The sequence below is a fragment of the Musa acuminata genome, chromosome BXJ2-4, assembly GCF_036884655.1.
Source record: "Musa acuminata AAA Group cultivar baxijiao chromosome BXJ2-4, Cavendish_Baxijiao_AAA, whole genome shotgun sequence".
Classification (NCBI taxonomy): Eukaryota; Viridiplantae; Streptophyta; class Magnoliopsida; order Zingiberales; family Musaceae; genus Musa; species Musa acuminata.
The window spans coordinates 38,763,155-38,779,743 of NC_088341.1; the positions used below are offsets into that span (position 1 = coordinate 38,763,155).

General features: G+C 38.7%; 1 protein-coding gene across 1 annotated transcript; it reads left to right on the top strand.

Annotated features, from left to right (window-relative positions):
- The first annotated feature begins 653 nt into the window (after positions 1–653).
- Positions 654–8,572, top strand: LOC135610781 (signal peptidase complex subunit 3B-like). The gene is made up of 6 exons (XM_065105693.1): positions 654–833; positions 1,402–1,449; positions 2,496–2,558; positions 4,524–4,577; positions 7,452–7,538; positions 8,202–8,572. Exons 1-6 carry the CDS (start codon positions 708–710, stop codon positions 8,325–8,327), a joined length of 504 nt encoding a protein of 167 aa, XP_064961765.1. The 5' UTR covers positions 654–707; the 3' UTR covers positions 8,328–8,572.
- The last annotated feature ends 8,017 nt before the right edge of the window (positions 8,573–16,589 follow it).

The window sequence follows — 16,589 nt, forward strand, 5'->3', positions numbered from 1 at the left end:
TGAAAAATTTTTATTATTTTATCAATTTTAAATCCTTCGAGAGGAAAAAATTAGTTGTTTAAGTCCAAGTTAATTGAATTAAACTAGTTTATCTTAATGAACTAATTCATATATAAGATGCTCCGAGATAAATTTCGAAAAGTAAGATGCTAAGGGAGATTCACCCCGAATTGTAGCTCTCTATATAGTCAACACAAGTAGTAAAACCCAGTCTATGATAAGAGTCACTAAAGTTAGATCACAATAAATAATTTAAAAATAAATATTTCGTTCAAATTATATTTAAATACCATTTACCGAAATTGGGCAGAAAAATATTATTATTTCTCAAAGAACAAGTAATAAATTGGGGCTTATGTTGATCGACGAATCCGTGTGCGCTGTGGGTTGATTCCAGATTCATTATGGCCTACGAAGTTTAACCAATCAGAGTCTGACACATACGCTAAGCCACGTGTTCCTACAGGAGTAACGAAGTACTCTACCGCTCTAATTTGCCCATTCTTCACCATTGTGGAAGCAAAAAAGGCGAACTGTTGTAGGACCCACCGGCGGCTTTGGTCGCCTCTCTGGGTAGGGGATCGGGTATCTTGAAATGAAGGTGAGTACAAATTTTCTTTTGTTCGGACATATAGTGGTGCCCGGTGATGGAGGACTCCAAAACCTAGAAAGGGAAAGAGAGTGACGGATAGAGGAGGAGTGGGACGATGCATTCGTTCGGCTACAGGGCGAACGCGGTGGTGACGTTCGCCGTCACGATCTTGGCGGTGATGTGCGGCATGGCCTCCCTCTCCGACAACTTCAACTCCCCCTCACCCACCGCCGACGTGAAGGTAAGAAGTCGTCACTCCGCTCTCCCTCTCGGTCCTTCCTTGGATCGTCAAACCCTTACAACTCTCGATCCCCCAAATTTTCGAGCCATAGTTCCCACTAGTCAGCCAATCGGTTCACTTGCATCGCTTCCTGTTGGATTTGGTTCATCTGGACTAGTGTTTGTGCTGCCGAGAGACTTATCATCGAAGACCATGAGAAGTAAAAGAACGAAAGTTATGAGGTTTTGTTAAAAGATTACTTTCTTAAGGTCATAGGAGACGACTCTCTCGTAATCGCAGAAGAAAAGGATTAGATCCTATTCTTTTTGTGACATGTAGAAAGTATCCCTCAATTTGTGGCGCTAATCTCAAACCAGGATAAGCACAAAATTCCAACAAATATGTGATCTTGCCATATGTGCTCATCGTGTACCATGGACGCGCTGTAATTCTATCACCAACTCCGCTCCTTATCTCAACAACACCTAGCTTATTTGTTTTTGTTACTTGTCCATACTCTCTCAAGAATCAGATTCTTCTTTCCCTTCTTTCCTTATTTGATTTTTATTCGAACATTGCTTTTTTGTAGGTTCTGAATATAAACTGGTTCCAGAAGCAACCAAATGGAAATGATGAGGTGACGTGCTGTTCCTGTAGGTTTGCCTTCATCAATGGTGTTGAATTTCCACTCCATCAGCAGCTTTATACTTTCTTTACCTCTCTTCACATTCTCTTCCATAAAAAATGGCAATGTCTTCTCGCAAGCATGATGTGTCGTAGACCAACAAATTGATACTGATGCAGTTATATAGCACCCATGGTAGCCTTGAGAACATTGCTCATATGATGGCAAGAAAAATTATTGTGCTTTTGTTTGAAGATTTTGACAGTTTTTTTACCAATTTTAGATGCTTAATCAATATTAGATCTGCATGCTCTTTAAAGTATAAACATAGGATTCCATGAAGTACTAGATGTGGCGATCATCTTAAGTACTAGTGTTATATGTGCCTCTTTGTCTATTTAATTTCAGAAATTGTAACAAGCTAAGTACTTGTGTAATTTTGATCCACTCTTAGCCACATGATGCGGATCCATCCTTAAGCTGCATGGCCCAAAAATCTTAAGCTCAAATTATTATTTTGCAGACCTTTCTGGTTTCTGATTATGACATGATTGGGGCATTAAATTTCATCCATTCATATCCTAGCCTTTCCACTGCAATGTACTGAAGGTCTTGCTTTTGACGTCTTGCCTTACGATTCCCACTGGAAAAAAGGGAGGATGTTTTCATGACCCAATGCTGGTAACTCAGGTTGCGAAGTAGCAACTTGTACCAACACTCACCCTCTATGATTTTTGCTGGAGCTTTAAAGAATTATTTGCTCATGTTGACTGATTTTGTTTTAGTACCTCTGGTAGCAATCTTCATTCATGATAAGAAAAGGTGGAAAAGCCATCCTATTTCCTATTTATGATAATTTAGAGAAACAAAAGACCCAGCGAGGTGAAAAAAATCAGATATTAATGTAATATGACTACTAAATTGTGTTAAAGTTCCTTCAGTATATTAATGAAATTCAATTGATTGGCAACTGGCAGCATGGCAGGGCACTTATTTTGATGAAAGATTTTTTGATTTACATTTTCTTTTCTAACTTCATATTCTGCTATGTCATTTAGGTCAGCCTAACATTGAACATATCAGCAGACCTTTCATCTCTGTTTACCTGGAATGCTAAGCAGGTTTGTCCAATTTGCTACAAGTTTACAGGCTGCACTAGGATCTTGTTATTAGTTGTTAGATATCATTTAGTTACCATTGTAGATCCTGAAGATTTCTTTGTTTGCTTGTTAATTTTCAATTAAATGTTGATGTTAGTTTGAGTGAAGTTTTTTTTGCTGAGGGGATGATTTAAGGACATTTCCAGAGTTGACTTTTCTTCTTTTAATTAATTAGCTAATTAAAAACTCAGTAAATTTTTTTGGCCTTATAGTTTAAGAACCAAAGAATGATTTAAATAATTTATGATTAACCAAAAAATTTGATTCAAATTGATTGAAACAATTCTTTGTAGAAGTTATTGCAAAGTAGTATGGCCTTCAGAAGGATTGGATAAGTGAAAGCCCCTGATTGGCATGAATGGCCTATAATCGTAGGATCAATCCTAAATCATTTGCACTTTCTTAAATTTTATCTGACAGATTTGTAGGAGTTGGCCTCCTGTTGGGTGGTCATGTAATCCTCTTTTTATTTTGGTATCTTCTGGATTCTATCTTTTTAAATAGAAAGACGTGCATGTCAATCAAGTTGGATGATATTTGGTAATGGAAATTTGACCACTGGGGTTATAAGGCCTTTGTGGCAAATTCAGTGTTTTGCAAGCAACCTAGTATGACAATACCGGTAACCAATAAGACAGCTTTTCAAGTACATGGTATATATTAGTGGGCAAAGGAAACATTTTCAGGTTTAGGGTTATATCATACAATACGAAAGATTTTATGACAGACTGAATTAAGGTTGGAATTGTAAATTGTAAATATTTTTTCCTAATTTATTTTTTAATAAAAATTTGAAAACAGTTGAGAATATGAGTTAGCTATAGATATACGATGAATAACAAATTTTATCTTCTCTAATGAATATAAATGCAACCTGGTTCATGTCTCACATGTTCACAAAAGTAAATGTAAGTTATTTAATTAAGATATTTCTTAACTTGAGCATCCTGTTTTGCCAAAATTTGAACAATAACTCTAAAGGCCAAATTTAACTTCATATTTAGAACTAATACAATTTATATTTATCTGTTATTAAAAACTTGTAAGCTTATTTCTACAAATAACTCATCACACATGGAAATATTTTGCCAAATTACAAACACACTTGATTGGAAAACAGTCCAGTTACCTATTGCCATGTAGTACGTTGTTTCACACAAAACACCCGTCTACTTGTTATCTTACTATTAAATCTTGCTCTAAGAATACAATCAGGTTTCAAGTCATTTTGACCTGAATCGTAATATCCAGATTGCTGTATCATATAAGATCCTAACAATATTGGATGTAGCACATTATCGAGAGGCTTAGGATGCCTTGGGAAATTGTATTTCTAATATGGAAAGGATCTTAAATAGGTCAAAATATATAGATGTCTTAGTGATGAAGAATGACCAATTGATATGGCAGAATTTTGTCCATCCTAACGGACTAGGGTGGCCAGTAAATATCATAGGGGCTAACATTGGTGATTGGCAATTCTAGAACAGAATAATGCGGAATATGAAGTCATAAATTTTGTTTAATCTGGAGGTACTTTATATGGCATAGCATGTGCCGGTGATTCAGTAACTAATCCTTGTTGATGATTTTATCAGTACCTTTCTGCATTCACTTATTCTTGTGTTTTCTTGAAGATGTTAGACTTTGTCTGTTGATATATTAGATTTTCTTTTTTGTAGACAACATATGATTAAGCAGCCAAGTTAGTCTATGGAAAGGTTTTTTGATGTCTTTGTAAACTGTCATAATCGTGTCAATTCTGCTTTTATCCTTCCGACACTATGCATAGACAAAAATGAAAAATGAGTTTACGTAGGTTTTTACCTGGATGATATATTTTTTCTTGAGGGAACACTTCATTTGTGTTGCAATATTTGTCCAGAACATTTACTTTTGCCTTATTATTTTTTATTGGGCTGTTAGGTATTTGTATTTGTGGCAGCTGAGTATGAAACTCCTCAGAATGCCTTAAATCAGGTAAGCCTAAAATATATTACAACTTGATTCCGTGTGATACCTTTTATTCATCTTGGTTTTTGACTTGCAGTTTTGGAGATACATGTATTCCTGCATTAAGATCTTTTTTCATCATCTGTTATTGCCAGATTGTAGACATGCTTATTACTTGGTTTTAGTTCTGGTCTCTTGATTCCTTTTTGTAGGTACATATATGTTGCTAGGGTCTTCTGATGTTATGCAATGACCCTGTATGTAAGAGCGTGATATGAATCCTTGAACAACTGGTACAAGTCTGATTGACTTAGGGGATGTATGAAATTATTTTGAGCTGGAAATGAGCTGCTCTTTTTATCTTCTTGATTTGATTGCCAAAACTATTATTACAAAAGACAAGTTGGATTCAGATTGGTGACTTCAGAAATTGTCACACCTTTAGAGTACTTTCTTGTCTTGATTGTACAATATAGCCATAATTGCATTGATATATAACTTTGACATTAGTAATTATATGGCATTCAATGGTCACTTAAATTAGTGTTGTGAGGAATAGGACCAATTCTTTTTTTTTTTTTTCTCTTTGATAGAAAATGCCCCCTGTTCTCTACCAACTGTTATATCCATCTTAACATCCTAACATCAGTGGCACCAACTCTAAATTGGTTTAATCTTTAATTATATTTTAGATCTTGCTAATAAGTATCCTACCATTCTCTGCTCTAACATACTCTTTTGTGCTATTTATTGCCGGATTTCCCCTTTCCTAATGAGTTCTGAGTAACATCTGTTTGTCATATAAATTTATGTTTACTGTTGTAGATATCTTTCAAATTTGCAAGGAGCCGCGGAGTACTGATTTCATTTTAATGATATGCCTCGACACTGCTAATTTCCTAGCGATATTGTACTATGTTGTGTTCAATTCTGACAATGAACATGTCTTGTTGTACACATGGCATTATGCAAAACAAAAAACACAAGGGAAAAGATCAGGAATAAAATGTTGAATATCATGTCAAACACTATCCATACACTTTGAAAGTTTGAATGGTTAAATTTAACTAGACTTAACACTCCCCTCTAGTAATAAAAAAATAAACATATTTGCAAAGAAAAATGGGGACAAAAAGCACAAATCTCATTGATTTGGGTGACCATTGCAATTTTATCATTTTGGACTGTCACATGCAAGGATTCTTGTCAAGTGACATACATTTGAGATATTGGGAAGCCAATGTACAGTAAGAAAAAAGCTCTAAGGTCCTAGATATTTTAGATCTTGGGGTAGTAAAGGTGATGAAATTATTGGTAAATAAAAATTTGAAAACCCAGTCTGTCATGCTTTAATTCTAGGTTGGGGTGAGTTAGTTCTGGGCTAATAGAAGTGGTAGGAAAGTGGGAAAAAGAGTTCCTGCATTCTATATGTTGTCTTTTCCACAAAGAAAAAAATTGTCGTTACGTGTAGGAACAGTGCATGCCGACTGACACTGGCTGGTATTGCTACATGTACTAGAGCAATAAGAAAAGACTTGTCATAGAATTTATGGCTTTTAGGACTATGACTGCAATGATATGGGTACCGAGTAAACTTGGTCAATATGGATTTCATTTTGGACTTTTGAAAAGATGAAATTAACAGATTTCCATGTCTTTACTGTTTACTTATAGCAAATAGAGAACAAGTGAAAATAAAATCACTATAGGAGTAAGCAAACATGATGCCATAAACATACTCAAAGTCAAATATAACAGTGTCCTGGAGTTATCATGGATATATTTAGAGTTGGAAGTGATAAATTTGAAGAGCATCATAATGAGAAGGGAAATGTTTAGCAATTGAAATATGGAGATGACACTGTTGGCAACCGTAACTTCTGTTCAAGATTATATTCCTTCATATAGGAGGTGAAGAATCCAACAACTGTCTCTCACATGCAGCATATAAATTGACTTAACAACTATTAGGTAGTACAGATTAAAATTCTAGATGTTTCATCAGCTTCTACGCCAAGAATGCTTGGAGAGGCTTTTATTTCTTCCCTGGATTGCTATACTTTATGTTGAAGACATTTCAGTCATGGACAAGAATAGTCACGTATATGTCTCATTCTGTCTGCCATGCTTATCATCTGTCCAGCTACTGGCCATGATCCATCAATGACAGAAGAAACTATCATATCTGGGTGTTGCTATTACAGAATGTTTTGGAACAGAATGCAACAGTGGAACCCAACATGACTTGATATACACATGTACCATGCACGAGATAGATATTTTTCCTAACAAGTATGAATTTTCATGATTGTTAAGTGATGTCCGCTTGCTTCAGCGAAGACTTTTATTAGAAAGTTTTAAGGATAGTTTTTCATAAAAAAGTTATATTGAGAGGACACTGAGCTAAGCCAAGCAAACATAAAGCGAGCAAAGACGGACAGAGGGAAGACCAAGGTTGGTTAGGCATATAATGCATATTCCTTACTAGAGTATCACCATTCGAAATGTAGACATACAGTCGTTGGCCCTTAATGGTCAGAAGCAACTCATAAATCCAAATCAGCATGAAATTAGAAGGATGCTGAATTATCGAGTTTCTGAATTAAATTTAATTACTTCATCCTTATAACCTAAATATTTAGTAGTTTAATGTTCTCCGTGTGCATTTTCACACATAAATGTGTGGTTGACACATCTCTTCCAAAATCTTGTGATAACTGATTGAATAATTTTTATAAGGAACTTGTGGATCTGCCATGTGTGATCTTTTTTACAATCGACAGTGATATTAACATAGAAATGTCAGTCATATTGTTTAATTGTCATATCATGTTGTTGGCGACTTTCATTATTTTTCTAGCTTTAGAAATCTGTTTTCATGTTTTAACTTGGATGTGGCAGGTTTCACTTTGGGATGGAATCATACAATCAAAGGAGCACGCAAAGTTCTGGATTCACACCACAAACAAGTACCGTTTTACTGACCAGGCAAGATACTTGATGCCTTTGTTTTCCTCTGTTGCAACATAATAGGTGTCTTTTCTTGCATCGCAATAACACTTTTTTCTCCATATCATTTTATTGTGTATGTTATTTCATAAATATGTTTAAGAAACCAAGCATCTATCCTTTCATTGGCTGCTAGCTATTTAGCTTCATGTTATACACTGCATGTTTTTCTGCAGTTATTTTAGATCCTTGTTTGTTGATGCATACATGTTTCTGATACCTGTCTCCATGTTATACTAGTTTTCTTATTCTGTTACGACAAAACTCACCATAAACTAGTTTCCATGCTCTTGTTATCATTAGGTTCTCAGTCTCAATTGTTGAACCACACACGTAATGTCTAAACATCAGACTAGCTTCAAACTCGCATCAGTCTTTATTGATGTCCATCCCAGGCTTTGAGCTTTCATCATCGAAAACCCTGGGTCTAGTTACTTTACCATGGACTTGTATTGAAATTGTAAGAGGTTTATCTGCGCATTATATTGAGCTCCCTCACTGCAAGAGATGTGTAAAATGCACTTCTCTATCCTTTTCTTTGGTCCAAGTTTCTCTGATTCATTTGTTTAGTCACTCTGTTTAACTGTTCAAGGATAGAGAGCAAAGACCAGAAATTATCAGTTTTCCTTTGTTTACATGTAGGGCAACAACCTAAGGGGGAAGGACTTTAACTTGACGCTTCACTGGCACATAATGCCGAAGACTGGCAAGATGTTTGCTGACAAAATAGTCATGACTGGATATAGCCTTCCTGAGGAGTACAGATAGAGAATATGTGCAGTTGGTTCGTCCCCCTCTTTCAGACTTCAACAAATAGATACAATGTTATGCGATTCCAACCTAGACACCAGGTCTTGCAGAGGGTAGGAATGGAAATCAATGACCTCTTGCTTCAGAGCCTCTTTGGAGGATGTTGTACCTTATCTTTAATTTTCCGATTGATTTCCTAGATCTCAACTATCGAAATGTTTTGAGCCTCAAGGAATGAAATGTGTTAGACTGATCATGTACAACAGGATTCTCATGGTTGCATCAACTCAGATAGCTTTAGTGACAAGAAACCTTCTCCAGTTGAAAGCTTGGTGGTCGATAGCAAGAAGTATGTTTGTACCACAAGACTTAAGTTGTGTCCTGATATGGTTCAGCAAGTTACGGAACATGAAAAATATCATGACTGCAGTGGTTGATGACAGATTAATTCGATGATATTATGTTATAATTCAGTGTCGGAGATTGAAATGTCACGTAACCGCGGACTAGAACATTTCCTGAAACTCCTGCTACATGAAGAACAGAGATGATACAGGTTTTCGAAACTTCATATGCCTGTGGTCGAGAAGAATTAAAGCCCTTATTAGGTGATCCACATCGACGTGAGATGAATCTTGTGGATCACACGTCTGACCACCACGACAGATAGGGATCAGTGTACCAATCAGACGTCCACACGTAAAGATGAATCGTGGGGATCACGTATCTGACCACCGTACAGGCCCTGTCGGCCTTCCCTTGAGATCATCATCCCTTCGCCTGGCCTCTTCATCTGTCACCCACGACCACTCGGAGAAGGATGGGGTAATTCCCACATTGATCCAAATTGTCTTATGATAGATTCCACTCGAATCGAACTAGCAATCCTTCATGCTAACTCATCAGGTGCAGTGTCTTGAAAGAGGAGACGCTTGTTTTCCCAGAGAGATCAAACATGCACGAACAATCGCTGCTTACCTCAAGAATCTCCTCTGGCAGCGCATGACTCCGGCAAGTCCTCCTGTAGATCTCCACTACGTGGAAGTGGATCTTGGTTTTATGTGCAAACTGCAGATGGTAAATCCATGTTCAGTTTACATACGATACACTCCGACGCAACGAGCGGAGGAGGAAATGAGAAGCTGGAGTCATCCACTGGGTGTAGAAGGTACAGTAGGATCTTAGCATTACCTGCAAACGCCAACTTATAACTCTACGTGGAGATCACAGACTAAAACTTCCAGGAGCAGACGGTGGGAGATGAACAGGAGATCGAGAACCTCTCGGGATTCCAACCTCTCCATGCATTCCCACAGCTTTCCTGAACTTGCTCGAGTCCAGCGCCCACGGGAAGTTCAAGAAAGCTGTGGAAAGGAACGAAGAGGCTCGATGGAGCTGCCTGCGCGATCCAGATCCAAGGAAGCTGTGAACCAAAAGACGACGAAGAGGAAAGAGGAAGGAGTAGGAGGAGGAGGAGGAGGGAGGAGGAAAGAGAGGATGAGATTGCTTGCGGGATGCAAAAAGCCTGGCGAGGAGAAGATGGAGAGAACAGGATGAGCTTCATTGTTGTGAGTGAGCGTAGCAGAAGCGGTACAAACCTCCTCCGGTGAATGTCCCGTACGGGCGAGGGGGTCCTACTACCACCTCCGTTGTCTCGGCCTCATCTCCAATTCCTCGCTAAACTGTACGTTCGTCTCCAGCCTCTCCCTGTGTCGAGCTCCGTTTTATTGTGGGCATAGAAGTGTGGGGGTCGGACGTTTTTTGGATCATCATGTCTACTTGATCTACTTTTAAGTCCGATTAAGGTACTCATCATGTTGTTGCTTTCAAAAAACAAAAAAAACATTTCTTTTTCATCCATTCATCATATTTGTGGTGGGTAGGATAGAAAAACGAGTAGATGATATGTCAAAATTCTAAAATTTTAAAATTATAAAATTTTAAGAAATCACTGTAAACTTTGTTCGTGGATTTGTCTAATGGTGTGAATAATTATGATGCTAATGGATTCGTGGATATAAGAGTTTAATGTGATCGAAGGGGTGACTCGAATGCTTATCCGGGTTGATGTGGATTGTGTACTCTAGTCTCATAATCGATTTGTTCGAAGATAAAAGTCGGGTGAAGTTTCCAATATGATTCCTCTAATGCTAAGTCAATAACAGATAGATGTAGAATAATTTTAATAAACATAACTGAACTCGATTATATTATCATGCCTAATATAATCATTTTTAGCGAGTTAATCAAGAGAATATTTTCTGATTGTATCGTTTTAAAAATATTCTTCAAATTATTATTTTGGATTGATGTTCACGTGACTAAATCCTATTTTCTCATGATTGACTATGTTACCACTTGTCCAATTGTTATCAGGGATGCATATTGCTCTTTTGAACATGGTACTCACGATTTGTAATCAAAGTATTTTCTCTATCATGCTACACCCATTAACTCTCCTGTAATCGTGGATGACTACGGAGAGAATCATATAAAAGCCGTGAATCTTCGACTGCTTACTAACTTAAAGGAGCTTTGCCAGACACCCCTAATATTAGTTTTGCAAGAAGACTCCAAAGTCAAACCTGCAGTGGGTATTTTGGCTCAGAGAGGAATCCACCTATTTGAGTGACAACTTGAGATAGAACGCTATCTCAAGTTGACGATCCAAATCGACATTAACATAACATCTTATTCATGAAAAGCATTGATATCAGAGTCCTAAAGTTTGAAGGATAGATTTGATTAGAACAAAATTTTGAAGGTGTTTGGGCTTCAACTCTATTTGCTCCATAGAACAGGTTTTTCGAACATGAATACTCCAATTTTGAGGACGGAATTTGGAAGGTAGAGTTTCCAAGTGATCTAAAGACATAAAAGAAGAAAAAAATTCAAAGAATATAAAAAGATGCAGGATGATGAGCAGCTGCACCAAAGAGATCTCTGCGCAGATTTTTGATCTCTCATGGTACGTAGCAAAGCCCACATAAAACAAACTGTTCATAAAAAGGAGCCCATTGCGTGAGACAGTGCATTGTGCTCCAAATTCGTATGCGAGTCCACTCGTCTCCACTGTGTGTTTGATGTCACAGTACGCGAGCAGTACGCACCCCATATTGTGTCATCTCTCCCACTGTGCCATTACTGTACCCTTACACGTTGTGACTCCCACTGCAATCTCCTCTAAAGCTTCCACCCTTGGAGTCCTCAGCATGTGATTGAAGAAAACTATGCAGATACAGCAGCAATGATCTCAGCTTCGTCGGCAAAGTTTCTTGTTGTTGGGATGTGCATGGGAAGAGCAGTGTCTGAGTGGAGATGATCTTTCTGACTCCATGTCACTGTTGCTGGATGAGGTGAAAGAAGGGCGAGGAGGAGGAGGAGGAGGAGGTGGAGGTGGTGGTGGTGGAAGAGGCCTAGTTTGGCAACAGGGAGTGGGGGTGAAGAGATAGGTCGTCTGATGGCTGCTTGGAGGTGAGTTAGGCTTTGTTGCTTAGCCTGCGTGCCATGGAGTGGCGCCATTGCTGGCCACCAGCTATGGCTTCTGGCCACACCAACACCTTCGCTTTTGCTAGCTCACATGCTGCTTGCCCTACTGTACTCGCTGCCTTTTGCTCTCACACTGAGCTATCAGTCCCTGTTCACCCCCCTGACAAAGCCTGCTGTGGCTGCTCTCAATCTGCATGCACCTCCAACTGCAGCTCTGTGACAACTCGGAGCGAGCTGCCCCAACTCGGTCCTCCATGCCCGGCTCCTCCCATCTGATTCAGCTCACCATTAGCGGACACAGTTGAGGCTTCGACCCGCCCGGGGCTTTCCTTCGTGGTCTCAATGGGGCCATGTGAAACCTATGATGACCTTCCTAATGCAATAGAGAGAAGGATTTCCCAGCAAAAGCTTACAACTCAGCTGGCCCAACTTTGCCATGCTAATGGTTCCCTTCAGCACATCTCCTCCCGCCTGACTCAAATTCCATCATCGCAAGCTTCAGCGTTTGCAGGATGTGATCCAACCCTATCTCGGTTAGGTTAATGATAGCTACGGGATACTTCCATACGATCCTAATCGGCATAAAGGTAAACGTGAGCTTGTTGTTTTAAGCTACAGAGTCTGGTCTACTGCTCATGAAGAGAACACTGGGCTTCCGTGGGCAAATATTCTGATGACAAACCAACTGCTGGACGCCAAGGTCATGCCTTTCCGAGTGGTAACTTTGAGTGCAACCCAAATGAAGTTTGATTGCTGTACTAGCAAAGCATTCAACGTAGCAAACAAGAAGAAGAAAGAACAGCTCAATTGTCCTTGAGAACATGTTAGCAGTGGACCAGTGTTTGGTCTCCATAGCTTAGCGATGATGGAAGTCCATTATGAACTTTGATTCAATGATGCAACCGATCCTTTTGTGGGCAATGCCATGTACTGCTGTTTAATTATGTTGGCATTGATGTCATGCATAGTTTGAGCTTCTTTACAAAGTCTGTTCTCAGACATCGCAGAACATGATATCCACCTTCCTTATCTGAGCCTTGCAGAACCAAATCCACAAAGCTTAGAGACAATAATCACTTGCCATGACAGCTTAAATGATCAAAGAAGAAGCAACCTCTTCTCCATGTAGATGAAAGCCGTGGCCATCATTTGGAATCATACGACAAACATCACATTCATCTTTTCCACATGAGCGCGACTGCAGAATTCCAGCAGAAACTTAGAATAAGCTTACAGCACAAGTGATCAACGAAGATGCAGCCACTGCATTGGCTATATTTCCATGGCACTGCATGCAAATTAAATGACAAAAAGTACATAAGAGTTTCCAGTTTCCTTCAAATAATTTGCTTGAAAAGGCTGTCAGTGTCTTCACAAAGTATGGATCCCAAAGAAGATTCCCAAAGAACATCACACTCAAAAGGCCAAAGTGCACATACAAGTGGAATCAACTACCAAGTCTTGCTCTTGAAAAAAGAAGAAAACTAAGAAAAAGCTTATTTCTCTTCTTATTTCTTCAATGCCAAATCACTTATTCTTTGAGGATTCATATACAGCTTGTTTCAGGTGAAGCAATAAGAATTCTTCTTGACGCTACTTGACAAACTATAATTAGTATTATCATATTATAAGAAAGAAGCATTGGGCATTATGATGACCCTATAAATATGAGTTCTCCAACCACAAGTGGGTTTCTGCACAAATTGTCCAGTGAACCAAGAATTTGTTGGCAAGAACAATTGTCAAAGTATAAGAGAAAGATACATCATGATGTATGTAAACGTTCTCCATGTAAAGCAAGGTGGATCAAACCTTTTCTAGTATAAAAAAATCATCATGGGATAATAGATATATCATCACTTCACTGACTGAGATATGTATATAATTGTAGCTCATTTATTCTTATTATAATTGCATTGGGTCCTTTTGACAGACTGCCTCAGAACAGTCCAAGACACATCTTTTTTACTAATTAATTGTACCTTGAATCATGTTCCATGTTACTACTACATTTCTTAATCTCCATTTGTAGTATGTTTCATGTTTTAGGGTAACATTCATTAGGTATTGAAAACCATGCCCTCAACATGCCATTGTCCCCTTATGCAATAGTAATTAAGGATTCTCCAACAGGAATTGGATACAATCAAGTGTCAGTATATCAACATAGATACAAAAATTTTCCATCTAGACTGTAATTTACAACTTTATCTCTTGAAAATGATGTCCATATTTTCCTTAGAAAAAAGAGAGAAAAGAATACATACAATACTATGTGAATTTTGAGAGGATGCATATCTGATTGAATCTTAGGTTACAATATGCTCAAGATCTGATACATAGCCAGTTCTTTTCCACTTGGTTTTTCTCTTGAACTGCCTAATTTGTTTCATTTCTTCAAATACTCAAAAATTTTCTTCAAACATTTCAACATACATAACACTGAAGGGCAACTTAGAGAATTCTCATAACTCATCACACCATAGATTAATTGGTTGAATTTGTCACACCATGGGTGCCTGTTTTCTGCTATTTCCATGCCAAAGAAAACTCTGCAAAAATTGTGGAGCCACAGGCTTAAAAGGGAGATCTAGATCTAGCTTGTTCTATACTATTGTTTCAGTTGTAAAGCCTGAGGCATGCAGATAGCCAGGAATCTGTGCCAAGGATTTCTTGCATTTCTCTGCCACAAATGCAGCAATAGTGCAAGTATTGACTACTTTTGGCTACCTTTTTAACCTTGCATGAATGCAGATGGCATAATTTACTAGAAAGGGAAAACTGAAAGAAAGAAAGAAAAAAAGGAACACCATTAGCTCAGGAAGAAAAGGAGAAGAAACAATGACAATACTTTGAAGAAGAAAATGCCTGCCTTGAGAAAAGCCTTTAATAAGCACTAATATATATATATATATATATATATATATATATATATATATATATTTGTTGATGTAATTTTTAGTATCCTAATTGATGTTTTAGAATTTATTTTGTGATATGTTAATTATAATCAAGACCTATATATTATGTTCTCTCTGAAGCATTTTACCAACAAAACTCAACAAGACTTGCCTTCTCTATCAGAAAGAAAGCAATGTCTTTTGACGAAGAAAAGAAGACGAAGATAGCAAATGAAGTTGTCGTCCTACCGCCGATACTGACCTTTAGAAGACTTTGGGTAGCTCTTCGGCTACTCACTGTAATTTCCCACAGCTTTGTTGAACTGCAATTGAGATGTATGCGCTCACTTCCAAAGGATGAGTGCAGTTCAAGAAAGCTGTGGAAGACTACAAAGAGGGCCATCGTGTCCATACACGGAAGAAGATGAAACAGAGGGAGGAGGAGGAGGAGGAGGAGGAGGAGGAGGAACTCTTGGGTTTTTTTTTTTTTGGGAGGTGATTGAGAGGGGAGAAGAACCTGACTACTTATAGAGGAGAGAGAGAGAGAGAGAGAGAGAGAGAGAGAGAGGAGGGCGTGTCACTTCATGGGGTTGGTTGAAGCCTGATATCCCAATCCCGAGAAGAATATAGACCTCAAATGAACCATCTCCCTTCCCCCTTGGCTTCTCTTCTCTGCAACAAGCTAATCAATGGCAGCACATTCACATTCGACCATATGACTGCATTATGGAGAGCTGACAGTACCACAATAGTTTTTCTTGTCCTAATGCGAAAAGGTTAAGCTATGTTGGAAGCTGTACCGGCTGTAGGTCTCATTATTTAGTGATTGGAGACCTAAGAGTTATTTTAAGTTGAGATGTCACTTAAAACCATCAGTGTATGTTCATATCAGATTTTTTACTTTTGTACAGTCCCTCGAAAGGTCCTCGAATGCCTTAACTGGCCAAAGCTTAGCTTCCTCTCCCAGACATTCCAAGTTAGATTTGGCCTGTCCGATGGACTCCATCTGCATGCCCACCACCAACAATCCCTGCAGCAGAGCTCGGGGACATGTGAGCCTGTTTTGGCAACACTCTCCCACATGCCTGCTACCTTCTTCTTGTTCCCTGTGGTGCGACTGATGCTGGTATGAAGAGTCTTTACATCCGATGCTGCATTGTCTTCTACCTTGGCATGGAACATGCAGAACAACATGGCTAAGAATCCTAAGCCGAGCTGCATGAGACATCACGTACTGTTTCCTTTCCCTGGTACGTTAAATACTATTCAAGCTTATCTGGCCAACGAGGGTGGCGATGGCTTGTGGAGTGTGGACAAAGCACACCATGAACACGCCTCATGTTCTTCGGTGGAGCTGAGGAGTCGTCCATGGTGCACCATATCATGGCACCATTAAAGCTGGCAACCTTGATGGAGATCTATTGCCTCTAACACAGATCTATTAGGCTGTAGTTGGGAATCTGTCTGCCCTTAACCTGACACCAAACAGTGCATCACTACTTGTTTATTACGTGCTCCTTTAAGCATCTGCTTTGTCTTTTAGAAAGAAGTATGCTGTGTTGTTGCCTTCACCCTCAGACCATATGGCTGGTGTATGAGATCAGTGAGAACATGTGAAGATTCATATGAGAGAGAGTTACGACTTGGCCTGTTGCGGTTCGAGCAAATGAGCATGCGCAGTGGACGCCATACAATGCACGTACATGCAGAGAGAGAGAGAGAGAGATGACGATCTGAAGATTTCAAGACTCTGTTCATAAAGACTATAAATAATAATTAGAGATTATATGTTCTTGATTTGATTAAGATTATTCTTGTGTAGCTGTAGGCTAATTTACGTGTGCATCAGAACGGCCAACATCTCATGGATAGGTTTAAATGGGCCTTCAAC

Coding starts and splice junctions, on each gene's coding strand:
- LOC135610781 (XM_065105693.1), top strand. CDS start 708: ATGCATTCGTTCGGCTACAGGGCGAACGCGGTGGTGACGTTCGCCGTC. Junction 834..1,401: donor CACCCACCGCCGACGTGAAG/GTAAGAAGTCGT, acceptor GCTTTTTTGTAG/GTTCTGAATATAAACTGGTT. Junction 1,450..2,495: donor AACCAAATGGAAATGATGAG/GTGACGTGCTGT, acceptor TATGTCATTTAG/GTCAGCCTAACATTGAACAT.